The following is a 15,243-nucleotide window of genomic DNA, read 5'->3' on the forward strand; positions in this document are numbered from 1 at the left end:
TTACGAATCTTCTACAAAATGATAACCTATAGTAATTTCTCCATTTTTAGAAGATCTTTCGAATGATCCAGATGATTCTTCAGAAAATATGTTTTTTGTTATTCTTTTCTTTTTCTTTATATTATTGTTAATCCAGGGACCAAGGGGACTAAACTATTATATAATATGAAAAAATAATGAAATATATTATGTACGTATATATTAATAATATTATTTAAATAAAAATTAAGAACAATCTTTGTCCTAAAATTTTATTATATTTAACGATAATTCATATAATACCTTATACAAAAAAAAAAAACTAATAAGACAAGTTCCCAGAAGTGCAAAACCCACAGATAAAGCAGTCTTCAAATCAGGTGACGCAGAACAAATATAAGTAGTTGTATCTCTATTACACAAAACATTATCACCTACATACGTTCTTATTGGTTCCCACAATTCTTCAATGTGTTTTTCCCATAATTGTGCGCTTTCTTCACAATTAGATCCTTCATTTATATAATGTTTTTTTTTTTGGTTTAACCATTCATTCAATAACTCACAGTAATCTTCAGCACTAATTGTATCATTACCACCTTCACCAATTAACATTCCATTTGATAGTCTACTTTTGAAATTATTATGAAGCTTGTAACCAATTTTATATAAATTATTATGTATTCCCTCTAATGAAGAGAATGAGGAAAATTTTTCTGTAAAATCAGAAGGTATCGTATCTTCTTCAAAAAAAAGTCTCAATTTTTCTATCTTACTTGTTTCTAATTTCTAAAAAGTTAAAGTAAAAAACTAAAATGAAATAAAAGTAAAATAATACAAGTGCAAAAAAAAGTTTAAGACATTAATAAGAAATAATTTATGCGTCATAATATTCAAATTAGTTCATAAACATTTTTAGGTATATTAAATGTATAATTATATACTTACCACCATCCTTACAAGAGAAAACTAGATGTGATTAAATTATCCATAAGAAATTTTAATATTCCCGCACATAGTTGTTTATGTTTTATGTAAAAACATATTAATATTTATATTTTTTTCCGCAATACTTAAGAAAATAATATATAAAATTTTTATTAATTATTAATAATAAAATAAATACATTGAAATTTTTAAATAATACTTCTTTTAATAACTAAAAAAATGCAAAACCATTTTTAATATAAAAATTCTTGGAAAATTGATCTTTATGTATTTTTTGTATTAATTACTTATAATATATATCTTAAAGAATAAAGTGCCATTTAAATAAGAATTCAAAGAAAATATCGCGTACTATGAAATTTTACTTTTTTCAAAATACTTATTCAAAGTATTTTTGATAAATATAATTTATTTATAATAATAACAATAATAAAAGTAAAAACCTTTTTTATTTAATAATAATTCATAGATAACGAAAAACCCATACTACATTTTAACCTAAGTTCTTTAATATATCATTTATTAGGACATAAATCGGAAGCAAAAAAACAGTAATATATATATTATATAATCATTCTTATTGTTATATATATATGAAATAAAATAATAATTGAATAATTCTTAAATTTTTTTACCTATTATCACGTATAATTCCAAAAATTTATTAATCCAAACATTTCTATCGCTCCAGTAGTATATTTTATCTTTAAATGTTATTACTTGATCATTTCACCATAAAATTATGTTTACATTATTATAAATACATGCAATATTTAATCATGAATTTAGAGATTAATATAACATAAAATATTCTATAGAAAACTAAATTTCAAGTAAATAAAAAATACCGTTACCGATTAATTAGATAATTCTAGAATGAAATAAACTATAGTTTTGTATAAAATAGCAGAAAGTATAAAATCCATTTTATTCCATAAAAACCAAAAAGAAATATAAGATTTCTTATTATTTTTATTACTATTATCAATTCTTATAATAATTCATATATAAAATTCATGAAGATAAAAATAATAATGTCATATGCCCTCATGAAATAATATAAATATTGAAAATCTAAATTTTGTACGAAAAATTAACATATTTCTGAATATTGCTCAATTTCATGTTATATTTATCTAAATATAAGTATAAGAAAAATTATCATAAGTATAAAAGGGAAATTTCTTTCTTTTTTTTAAATAAGGTAAATATAAAATATTACTGTATATCTTTAAGTAATATATTAAGTGTTACTTTAAAATGATTTTTTTAAGTTCATAATGACTTCAAATTTATCTTGTGTGAATATAATGTTTTCATCAAAAATAAAATTAAACAGTTAGATAATATTCTCTTATATAAAGTAGTATTATATAGATATTATAACATTACTAATATTTTGACATAATTGTATATCCTTAATGAACACCAAAAAATGTTAAAAATAATGAATTCATAGAGACTTTGTATTTTAGTAATGAATAAACTAATTTATAATATTCAATTATTGCAAATTATATTTTTAAAGCTTATTGCTCTAAAATTCGTCTCAGGTACTTTTTTATTCTCTCTTTTTTTTTTTTTTTCATAGTGATTTTTCTATAAAAGCGATTAATTTATTTTCCAAAACAAAACTTAGAATTTTTGCAATTAAATTAAAAAAATAAAATATACTCTAAAAATATGTACTTTTAAAAATTCTTTTTCTTTATATTGTAATTACAAATATTTGAAAAAAATGTAAATTTATTTTCAATTATATACGATGACGCTACAATGTATTTTACTATTATTTACTTTTTATACTACAAATAAGATAATTTTGTTTAAGTAAAAATAATAAGAATCTTAATGTAAAAGTAATACAAATTTATATACAAAATTATTTATGTATATATATCATAAAACTTTTTTAAAATATAAAAAATGCACTGTTCTATTAAAATGTCATTAAATAAAATTATTTACTTTTTTTTAAAGAATTTAATTTTTTTAAGAATATTTTTTAATATATGTAATTTTTAATAAAGATAAGTTCTATTTTACTATTATGTTTACATTAAAAATATTGAAATATACCACATAAACTTTTTTCGTTAATAATATAGTAAAAACTATTTAATATATAAAGCATATTCATTATTATATATATATACTCTATTTTATTATAAAATTTTCTTTATATATAATATACTATCTATTAAAAAATATTTTTTATTAAAATCTTTTTTTACACTAATATATGCATTTTCAGATTATCAAGTTACAATATATATAATAAGTATATTGTTTTATTTTTATTTACTTTTTGCTACTATTATGAAATATGAGAATTTATTTATATTCCAAAACACAATTTATTATAACCTGAACTTTAATGTATATATTTTTGTAAATCCATTGTTATCCTTTATATAATTTTTATATATTTAATTTAAAATTTATACAGACATATATAGTTTTTTCGTAAGATATAACTATTTTCCTATTAATTCTTAACATTTATTCAACATAATTTTTAACATGCATCCCCAATAGGAATATTTATATATTTCTGTAATAATTTATAGATATTCATTAAGTATATTCGTGTTTTATCCTCTATTCTGAATATATATAAGAATTATAATATTTTAAAAGTATAAAGAATATATTTAAAAAAAATATATTAAGGCATTAATGTTAGAGTGTTTAAGTAGTCTAAGAAAACTTATAATATAACATAAACCGAACATTTTGTATTATGTAATGTTATTTCAATATATTTAATGTAATTTTTGATAAAATACGAAAATAATAGAACATATTATATTACTATATGATATATGAACCTTCAATTATTTAATCCCAAATAAATGATATTTAGAACAAAATTCAACAAACTCTCCATTAATATTTTTTAATTATTATCCAATTATTTAATCCTTTAATGATATAAAAAATAAATAGAATATATATATATACTTAAATATATATTTTCAATATAATATATTTTAATGTAATTTGTTAAATATTGAATAAATAGCACAAATATTTACAAAAGTAATACTTCATTTGGTCTAAAAAATTCACATAATTGTAATGATTTAGAATACCCATGTTTGTTAACAGTTAAAAATAATATATAACTAAAAATTACATTATTTAGATATATAAAAGATTTCACATCTAGACTGTATAAAAAATTAAGTGTGTTAAAACGATTTTTACAATTAATAATTTTTATAAATATTTCGCATAAAATATATTTTATAGAAAAAATAATAACATTCTTTTTTCTCTGAAAAAAAGAAAAGTAATATAAACTAATCATTGTAAAACATAAGTATTCATGCACACACACTGAATGCAAAAAAAACATATTTATGGTTAACAATTATAATACATTTTCTTATATAACCTAAATACATAATCATTTTAGAATTGATAAAAAAAAAAGAAAATTATTAATTAAATAAAAAGAAACACTACCAAAATTATATAAATTATTCCATTATATATTAATTTTAACTCATATATATTTTATTTATAAAATCTACTTTAACATGAATATATATATGGAGACAAAATATTTATTTAAGCTGAAATAATTTTTTAAAATAAAAATTGAAAATTATTCAAACAGTCAAAAATTCAAATTGGCAAAAGAACTAAGAACATATTTTTCTTCTTTTCCCCTATAAAACAACCATATATATAGGTGTAATTATAAAACAAATATATTTATTGTTATAATTGTTAAATATATCACTAAAGATATGACTATATGTTAAATTCATCTTTAAGGAAAAATTCTTATTACTTCTTATTTATTCTTTTTGTGAACTTAACATTTTCATATTTTATAACTTTTTTATTGTAATAAACCATATATACAATACATATAACAACAAATATATAGAAGGGTAAGCAATAAAACGAAATAGTTGATAGAGTTATTGCTTTTGATGAACCCCATTTTCCTATGTTGAACCATGTTATCAAACCCCCCTCTACGTCAACAGTAGACATTCAAGTTACAGTTCCATTTTTGGCGTTTAACAAGCCTAATAAACCCAATAATCTACCCTTTGTAATTTTCTCTAATGAAAGATCCACTATGGGTAGTACCTATACCAAGAAAAATAACAAAAGTAAAGCAATTCGTATTCTTATTTTTTTACAATATAGTGTTTTATATTTTTTATCATCAGTTATCTTGACGTTTTTAAGGTAGTCTTTATAATCAAGTTCTTTAAATATTTTTTTTTTAAAACTGGGATGCTTTTTTTCTTTAGAAATACCAGATATACGTGTCTCATTATTTCTATCGTATTCCTCAATATATAACTACTATTTGAGGGGTTTTGTTTTCCATTTGTCCCTTTTTTATTATTAGTTATACATTTTTTTTGTGCCTTTTCATTATGTGGTATTTCTTCATTAAAAATTTACGATGAAAAAGTTCTTACCCTGCTCATATTTTGCTAATAATCGATAATTTTTTGTATATAATTTTTTAGCAATATTACATTTATCATCTAAATATTTATTTAAATAATTATAAAAAGAAAAAAAAATGTAAATAGTTCTTATTTAAATAAAAAAATATACTTATACAAAAAAAATAAAAAGGATTAATAATAATAAACAGTAATAATATAAATAATACAAAGATATTCCAATAAAGTTTTCGCATCTCCTCATTGTAAAAGTGACATATCCAAGTAAAAGTTATATATACAGAAATTTTAAAAAATAAAAACCATATATTGTGTTCCATCATATAGTTTTCTAAAGTTGTAATATATTCAGAATGTATTATATTTATAATAAGTGTTATACATTCAACGTAAATCGTACCATGTGTTTTTTCACTTTTTGATTATTATTTCTTCTTAGGTATATAATAATATATAAATAACTAAAATAGATTTTATAATGAGAACCAAAATAAAACATCTTTAAAAATATATTATAAATTTTTAATATTTATATTATGATTAAAAAATGACATTAAATCATATACAATAATTTTAATTCACTCATAAATATTCAAAATGTATACGTTAATTATTTAATATAGTCGAGGAATTAAAATTTTTTTTTATATAAACTTTTTAATGATAAAAAGAATATATTATATATTAATATTTTGAAATACTTATTTAATTTACAGCATTAAACTTATAGAATATATATGTATTCCAATATCTTGTATATAAGGATAGTAATTTTTAACTTTAATAATGTTTTCCTATTATCAATTCTTATTTCTAAAATATTACACATTGAATAAATGAGTTATTTATTTTATAATGTATTAATTGTTGTAACTATACAATAATTCTAATAATTAATATAGCCAATTTTTAAAACTTGTACGTTTTTTAAAATATAAAATGTTTTTTAGTTTTCGCATAAGCAAGAACTTTATGTTATGATTTAAAATATACTTAGAAATTTTAATTTATAAGGTATTATTGAATTTATTAATAACTATATATATTTTAAAAGTAATAAAGCTTATTCTTTATTATTGTGTTATATTTTTAAAAAATTTAATTTTTATTTAAATTTAATTTATACAATTATTTCTAAAGGAAGATTCTTAAAATTAATCTTCATAATGTTTTTAGTTTTTACCTACATATATATATTTGAAAAAATATTAATATATTATAATGTTAAAAATAAGAACACAGTAAAATTAATATACGAATGTTTTATTCATTTACCGTAATTAAGAAAAATTCCAAATAATATATTTATATTAATGACAATATATAAATTATTATATATAAACTAGACCTAATGCAGTGTAACAATATAATTTACCAAAATGTATTATTTAGTAAATTTTATCGTGACATTTTTTGAGCTAATAAATTAGTTTTATTTTGCCTTTTACAAACATATTTTGTCAAAAGAATAATTTTACCGATACAGATAAAAAAAATTTTTACAAATAAATGAAAATTCTTTTTTCTAATAATACTCATACAACTCAAATGATCTGATAAATTATTTCCGCTATGTATGTGATCTAAATCAGATAATGAAAACTATTAAATGAATATAAGAACAAGAAATTACTGTAAAAATCCCAAATTTTATTTTATTTTATTTTTTAAATATTATTCTTGAAGAGAATCAATTAATATAATAATGATAAATTAAGAAAAAACAAATAAAAAGATATTTAAAATATTATTTTAAAGTTAAAATAAAAACAAAAAAAAAATTACAACATAATATAATCTTTTACATTCATAATGTAAGTAACAATGCACGCTAAAATTTTAACTTAAAAATAATAATTCGTTTTCTTAATAATCTTAAAATATTAAATAATTCTATACTTGAATATTATAAAAAATATAATGCAGAAATATTACAGTTATAACATAAATTAATAAGTGACTTTAATACAATAATATTAATTGTGATGTTATATATTAATTTTAACGTACAAATATATATTTTTCATTGAAAATTTATGTGTATAAAAATATATGTGTTCTGCAATACTATTCAATTTGGATAAAAAAGTATATCAAATTACTAATTAAAAAACTTTCAAACATTCAAAATTTACAAAAAAAATAAAGACGTATTTTTTTTATAGTTACATACACATATGACTAAGTATACATAGGTTCATGTATAAAATATAATAAATTATTCTTATATTTAATATGTTATTAAATATACTACATGTAGTATATAACACTAAAGGCTTTTTTATAAAAATAAACGCATTCCTTAACATTCATTGAATGCCTCCAATGACTTAATTTTTTATGTTTTATAACTTTTTTATAATAATAAAAAATTCATACTATAAGTATAATACTCAATAGTAAGACTGGTACACAATAGATTAAAATACTGCAGGCTTTGTATAGTACAAAAGGATTTTGTGGAAAATAAGAAGACCATGAAGAATTCGCCGGGCCTACAGGACCAGATGACGGAGCTTCTGAACCATTTGGTGCACTATATTCTAATAAATGATATAATAAAATCAATAAACGATCAATGGATAAATCTAATATAGGTATCATTAATACCACCACGAATCACAGGAATAATATAAAAAGCCTTAATCCGTATTTTCTACGTTTTAATTTTTTGTAATCCTTATCCATAATTAATATCATTTTTTTTAAAAAAACTTTATCATCAAGTTTATTCATTATTTTTTTTTTTCATAGTGCTTATATGAATTATGAAACATGGTACATCTATTTTTCATAAGTCGCTTAATTAATTTTGTTTTAATTAATGAGATTTTATATATTTTTTCTTTTTTTTCTTCGTCCCATTTTTCATTATCAATTGTAATTAATTTTTCGTTTTTTTTTTTTTTATTATATAGTATCTTTAATTCTAAATCTCCAACATATGGATAAATATCGTCTGTATAAATTCCTAATAATCGATAAACTCTTTTATATAATTTTTCAGCAGAACTATACTTATCGTGCAAAATTTTGTTAAACGTGCTCTAAAAAAAAAAAATGTGAATATTTCATATATAAGTGGATAAATATTCCCATTCCAAAAAAATAATTAATAAAAATAAACAATGTAAATATGAATAAAACAAATTCTCTCAAAAAACTTTTATGGTACCATGTTACTGTAAAAATGACACGTCCAAATTAAAATGATAAACATAAAAATTTTGATAAAACATGCGAACTCAATACTTTGTTTCATGTTATAGACTCTAATATTGTAATATATAAAATAAAGAAAAAATGAACATCACCTTAGGCACTTTTAACAATAAAAATATACCTCTATAATTTTTATTAATATTTTTTTTTTTTTAATTAAAATGTATAGAAAATTTTACTACTTATTAAAAAAAAAAATACCTATAAAAAGATTCTTTAAAATTACATTATTGATATTATTTATAAAAAATTAACGATAAGTAAAAATACAGGATTTCAATTCATTCATATATATTCACAACATTTACTTTAATTACATAATAGAGTGATTAAACAATTTTTTTCTCATTATTTTTAATTATTAAAAAATATTAAATTTATATATAATGTACAATATATAAAATATAGGTATATGTTATTGTTCTAGATGTTTCTTGAATAATTACTATTTTTAAGTTTCCCTAGGAATTATTATAATTTTATAAATATTATATTTCGGAAAATGTAGTTATTATTAATAAACAAAAAATTAGTATTTACAACAATGAAACAAAAGTGTTAAAAAATTAAAAATATATATATTTTGTGAACATTTCTTTGTTTTACTAATCATAACACATGCTTTTTTTTTTTGTTTAAATACATGTTAAAAATATCAAATTAATTATATATTACGAGATTTATAAAACTAATATGTTCTTCTCAAAAGGAAAATAATGATTATTTTTTTATTGTCGTAAAATAGTTCTTGAATATAATTATAATTAGATAAGTTTAACTTATATCTTCATTTGTAATTGATATTCTTTAAAATTCATAATTTTTTTTTTTTTAATTAAATATATATATTTACAAGAAATATATTTGAAAAAAAAAAGAAGTAATTTTAGTATAAAATGTTTAAATGCAGAATAATCATAGATTAGTAATGCATTTTTTTAACACTATCTTGAATAAAAATAAAAATCTTTTTGGTTCTCAATTTAATTTTTCATAGAAATACTAATAATTTTTGTAAAACTAAACTAAATCAACAATTTATTAACTTCACTAATATTATCCTTAATGTATGAATCATTTAATTTATTTGTGATATACTTTATTAGTCAAAATTAATGATCTCTTATATATATTATAGCTAAATATTTTGTTTATACTAATATATTTGAAATTTCTTTCCAGTATTTTAAAACATAAACTAAAATTATTTTATACACACAAGTATGGATTTTGCGAAAAAGAAAATAATTACTTAAAGCATTGTAACATTTAATAGTAACACAAAAATGAAAAAGTACTAAGATATATATTAAAATGTTTTTTTGTAATGTAGTGAACCTTTTTACTTTCATTTATCTATATATATACCTTAATTATTCCAGCTCGAACTATATGTTTGCAAAAACAAATTAAATATTTAAGCTGTTTTATATTCCAAGGTATGCATTTTTATATATGCAAATCGCACAATTACCAAAAAAAATATTTGACTTAATCCTATATGTTAATTTGAGTATAAGAATACCACTTTTAAGAAAAATAAATATCACGTAAAAAGATCGTATATAAATTTAAAGTCATTTATTATTTTTATATAATTAAGTCATTTACTCCAAATAAAACTTAATATTTTAATGAAGATATACTGATGTTTACAGCATTAATAAATGCATAATTTTATATGGAAGAATTTACAATATAAAATAATACAGTTTAAAAATACAAAATTTTATATACAAAAAATATACTAAAACTCAGGAAATTTTTTTATGTATAAATATTTTTCTTTTAAATATTAAGGACATTGAAATAAGGCATTTATGATTTATACGTAAATACTCCAAAAATAATATATTAAATAGTAACTCTTGTGCAACTAATATAAATAAAATAAATTTGATGTTTTATTAAATATAATTTTGAGAACAGTAATATTTATATTTGTAAGTTTTTATTACTTATTCTTTGATTCATTTAGAGTAGTAGGTAGTTATAGAAATATTATATATTAAATGTATTATTTTAATAATATACTGATAATTTATAGCAGTTTTCCTAGGAAAATTACTTTTGTAAAAATTAAATTATAAAAGAAAAAAAGAAATTGTAGATCTAAGGTGCATATACAATGAACATTTTTTAGTTGTTTTTCTATTTTTATTTCTTTTGTTACCTTTTCTTACTATTTTTATTACGTAATTTATATAAATCTTAATTTATTTTATTTATATATATAATTCAATTTTTGTATAATATACTTTTTTCATTTTTTAACCCTTACACATTACTAATATCCTATTTTTACAGTATATATTTCCTATGATAATATATATTTCAAAGTTCAACAATTTTGAATTTTATTGTAAAATAATTGTAATACTTTTTTTTTTCTTTCATCCATAGATGGTTTAATGGGATCATTGATTTGATTAAATTATTCTATTCTTTTATTATAGCGCTGACATATATTATTCTCTATAATCTTATGCTTTTTCTTTTAATTTTACTTCAATAAATTTAATAATACATTATATATATATTGACCAAATATGTTTCCTTATATATTCATATTTTGACTATATATAATATATTTTTAAGAAACATTATCAATATAATATAAAATTACAAAAATAAAACAATATTTTTAATCATTTTTATTTAATATAACTTTTTGTTTATCATCATTTTATATATAATAAAAACAAAAAACTTCATTAATTATAGATAATTGCGTTCAGTAGATATTTCTATAATGTTATGTTTAGGAATATCATTTTTATTAATGAAAATGCTGAAATCTCTTTTTTCTGTGATGTCTTATAAAATTGTTATTATTATCATAACTTTTTTTATTTTTGTATAACATTTTTCTTTAATGTAAAAATATAATGAATATTATGTAGATGTAGCTTTTATTTATAGAATTATTCATAATAAAAATTACACAAGTTATATTTATTATTTTTCCATGTAAATTTATGTTATGTATATGAAGAGCTAATGAAAAACTGATATTTGCATATTCATATAAAAAGTTATTTCATTTAACTTAACAGAATATGCTATTTCCAAAGTTAGATTATATATTTCAGAATTTATAATATATATAATCATTTATTTTATTGTATACTATTTATTGTTCTACTGATTTATTATATATGACCTGTATTATACAGTGCACATTCCTCTTGTCATAATAACAATTATTTACAATGTACTATTACAAAGAATTAACTATTCTTTTAATGGCTTTTGCTACTTTAAGTTGTGAGTTTCAACTATACTACTATATATAAAAAATATTTAATTTTAATAAACTCCAATAATCCAAATATTTTAATTCATTTTTAATTGCATTTTAGCTAATGATACATAAATTAAGAGAACGAAAAACATGGAAATTTCGAATTTAACACTCCTTTTTTTTATTAATTTTAATTCTCTGTATATTTTATTTAATAACTTTTTTTACAATGATAATATATCAATAATGTATTCTTATTTACGGTAAATTATAATATCAGTTGCTATATCATAATTTTCTGTCTACTGATATAGACGTTCTAATTTATGTATATATTTTTTTTTTTTTTTTTTCTAATAGAAGAATGCATGGACAAATGTTCTTGTTAAAATTATTATTCTTAATATAAACTTAATATATACATTTCATAAAAGATTACTCATGCGACATGATATGCTACATTTAGTTGTTTTCTACCTAAATTTGATTTTCTTTGTCCATTCGTGTATCCTGTTAATTCTAGTATATCCACTTCATCCAAATTACGTCTAATTGATTTTTTCTTTAATACTTTTGTATGTATCCATGATACAATTGGAGTAAACTATTATTCAAAAGATATATACAAGATGATTATATAATAATTATTTCATCGTTACTTTTTATTTGTTTATTTATTAAACAAATATAAATGGAAGTAAATTATGATATTTAATTTTATAAATAATGTTAATAATTACTTTATATAGTAGGAAGCCAATGAAGAAAATGCCGACAAAGGGTAGAACAAAGAACAGAGAAATTTGAAATGAACTAAAGGTAGATGCATTAATTACATATTTTGGGTCAAGATAATTGGTATCATATTGGCTTAAACCTTTTTCTTGTGCAGAAACTTCCTTTATTTCACATTTCAAACGAGGTAATTTTTCATTAAAGCAACTAGGAACATGCTTTTTAAGTTCTTTAAAATATGGTTCAGGTTTTGTATTTGTACAATTATACACTTCCTCATATTCACCAGTAGCTTTAACAAGATATTCATTAAATTTACTATCACATATTTTCTTATGTAGTTCCAAAGTATTTTCAATCTTCTCGTGATCTTTACAATAATCATACACAATCTTCATTTTTTCAAACTTCTCCTTATTAACGTCTTTAAAAAAATTACATTTGCATTTAACACCCCCAGAGAGAACATTTGAAACATCCTCAAGTATTCCAATAACTTCTGAAAATGAATCTTCCTCTAATTTATTAAATAATTCATTTCCTAACCAATAGTACAAATAATGACATTGCTTATTACATTTATCACCTATATCAGTAAAAGCCACATAACACAAAGGCCTCATAAGCTTATCTGCAATACTTTTAATTTTTTCATTTTTATATACCTCAGTTTGTTTTTCTATAAATTTGCTATTATCATCAAAGTGTAAGCAATAATTGATTTTTGTCTCAAAATTTTGTCTATAATAAATTTTGGATGGTAGCGATTGTATAAAATTTTCCTTAGAGTAAATAAAAAAAAAAAAAAAAAAAAAAAAATTGTACATAATTAGAAAAGTCTTATTTCTCAGATTTATTTTATTAACGTAGTTCATGAGAAAAAGAATATTCCACTGAATATGCATAATTCTCAATTTAAAAAGTTATAAACCTGTAGTACACTGGGCATTTTAAGACATATATTCAATCTTGGAATATTCAAAATGGAGGAATAAAAAACATTCTAAAAGCATATTTATTTATATATTATATATAAAAATACATAATATATTCATAATTTTCATAAGTTTTATTAAAGATTCTAAAATGTAAAAATTTATTATTTACTAGGAATCATTTTTACAATTTTATGAAGTACAATTTATTATAACATAATTATACTTATGTAATGGAATCACTTATATATGTTACGTAATCAGCACAATAGATAATTTTATATAATAATAAAAAAGTAATTATAATATTTTTAAATTTGTTCTTATATTAAAATGATACAAATTATAATTACATATCATAAATTTAATATTTCTCCTAAAATACATATAGCAAGATATTACATGTAAGAAGGAATACAATTTCATCATTTAACATTCTTAAAAATATATTATTTATTAAATGGTTTCTTCATAATTAATGTAAGGAATTTTTACCTAACATATTCAACTAGATATGTTCATATATATATAGTTGCATTTTCCTAATAAATTACTCTCTTAGTTAAGTTACTTATAATATCATTGTAAATGTAAAAATCAGGAAAATATGTATTGAACTTAAAATTCATGTCATGTTTTTGAGAAAAATTTATTTACTTAAATATTATTTTAATATTTAATAGCAAAAATTTCTGTAACTTAGAATTAAAAATTAAAATATATATATCTTATATACATTTAGCTCGATATATAAAGAGTTATTTCTTTAATATATACTATTTACGTCGAATATCTCTCTATACCACCTTATTGGAATATTATGTTTTTATAATTAGTAAAATATGATTGTTAAATTTATTTTCAAAAGTTTTTAATTAAACATATTAATATATATACCATCATATTATTACTTATATTAAAGATTATTCATTAATATTTTTATAAATTTACAATAAATAATAGATATTGTATTATTATGATTATATTAATCAAATGATGAAAATAATATGATGTTACATATAATTAATTATTTAAAGATATATTGATTTATATTACTCTTAACTTTTCATTATTATGTGACATATAGAAATATTGATATAAATCTATTTAACATAAAATTAGGATAAAATCAGATTTGCATAGTTTGTAATTATCAAAAGAAAGCTTATAATGAAACAAATTCCTTAAATATATTAGTATTAAGAAAATATAATTTACTTAATACCTCCTTGCATTGTGAAATGTTTATAACTATTTTTGACATTAAAATTAAGGAGTAATTAATATATTCAATAAATATACTTTTGTATTTTTTATCATAATACAAGAAAAGGAAAGCTGCATTAACTTTAACTATCACAAATATTGTATTGAATAAATTATATTTTGAAAATATTAATAACTTCTTTTTTATTAGTTTAAAATTATATAATTTTATTTTTTATGTATATATTGCAATAAGAATATATTATTTTTACATTATCATTAATGTTATTACATAACCCTAATTTTAACATTTTTAAATATATCATTAGTAATATATATTATTATTATATATCTTTATGATACCTCTCTAACATATATAATTAATTTTTATTAATTTCTGCAAACAGTTCTATATACACATACTGATTACTCTTAGCTATTAGAATTACATATTTTTTTATTATTATTTTCGACTTTTAATTACAAAATAGTTTATATTATTGTTACATAAATATAAGTATTCCTAAGAATG

The 15,243-nt window shown here is 18.7% G+C and overlaps 2 protein-coding genes and 2 pseudogenes across 4 annotated transcripts; all 4 read right to left on the minus strand.

Moving 5' to 3' along the window:
* PmUG01_00058600 (PIR protein) lies at positions 1-933 on the minus strand (the record flags this gene model as incomplete). The annotated part of the gene is made up of 3 exons (XM_029004866.1): positions 1-153; positions 283-768; positions 928-933. The coding sequence occupies 3 exons, from the start codon at positions 931-933 to the stop codon at positions 1-3; spliced, it is 645 nt and encodes a 214-aa protein (XP_028859106.1).
* A 3,807-nt stretch (positions 934-4,740) lies between these two features.
* On the minus strand, positions 4,741-5,475 carry PmUG01_00058700 (annotated as a pseudogene). The gene is given in 5 exon segments: positions 4,741-4,836; positions 4,850-4,948; positions 4,963-5,232; positions 5,247-5,351; positions 5,365-5,475. Coding segments are annotated over 5 exon segments (681 nt in total).
* Positions 5,476-7,619: 2,144 nt separating this feature from the next.
* Positions 7,620-8,631, minus strand: PmUG01_00058800 (annotated as a pseudogene). Its single transcript is given in 3 exon segments — positions 7,620-8,099; positions 8,114-8,416; positions 8,545-8,631. Coding segments are annotated over 3 exon segments (870 nt in total).
* Positions 8,632-12,274: 3,643 nt separating this feature from the next.
* On the minus strand, positions 12,275-13,519 carry PmUG01_00058900 (PIR protein; the record flags this gene model as incomplete). Its single annotated transcript, XM_029004877.1, has 3 exons — positions 12,275-12,439; positions 12,576-13,352; positions 13,502-13,519. The coding sequence occupies 3 exons, from the start codon at positions 13,517-13,519 to the stop codon at positions 12,275-12,277; spliced, it is 960 nt and encodes a 319-aa protein (XP_028859107.1).
* Between the last annotated feature and the right edge of the window lie 1,724 nt (positions 13,520-15,243).

The sequence above is a fragment of the Plasmodium malariae genome (assembly GCF_900090045.1).
Source record: "Plasmodium malariae genome assembly, contig: PmUG01_00_33, whole genome shotgun sequence".
NCBI classification, from domain to species: Eukaryota; Apicomplexa; class Aconoidasida; order Haemosporida; family Plasmodiidae; genus Plasmodium; species Plasmodium malariae.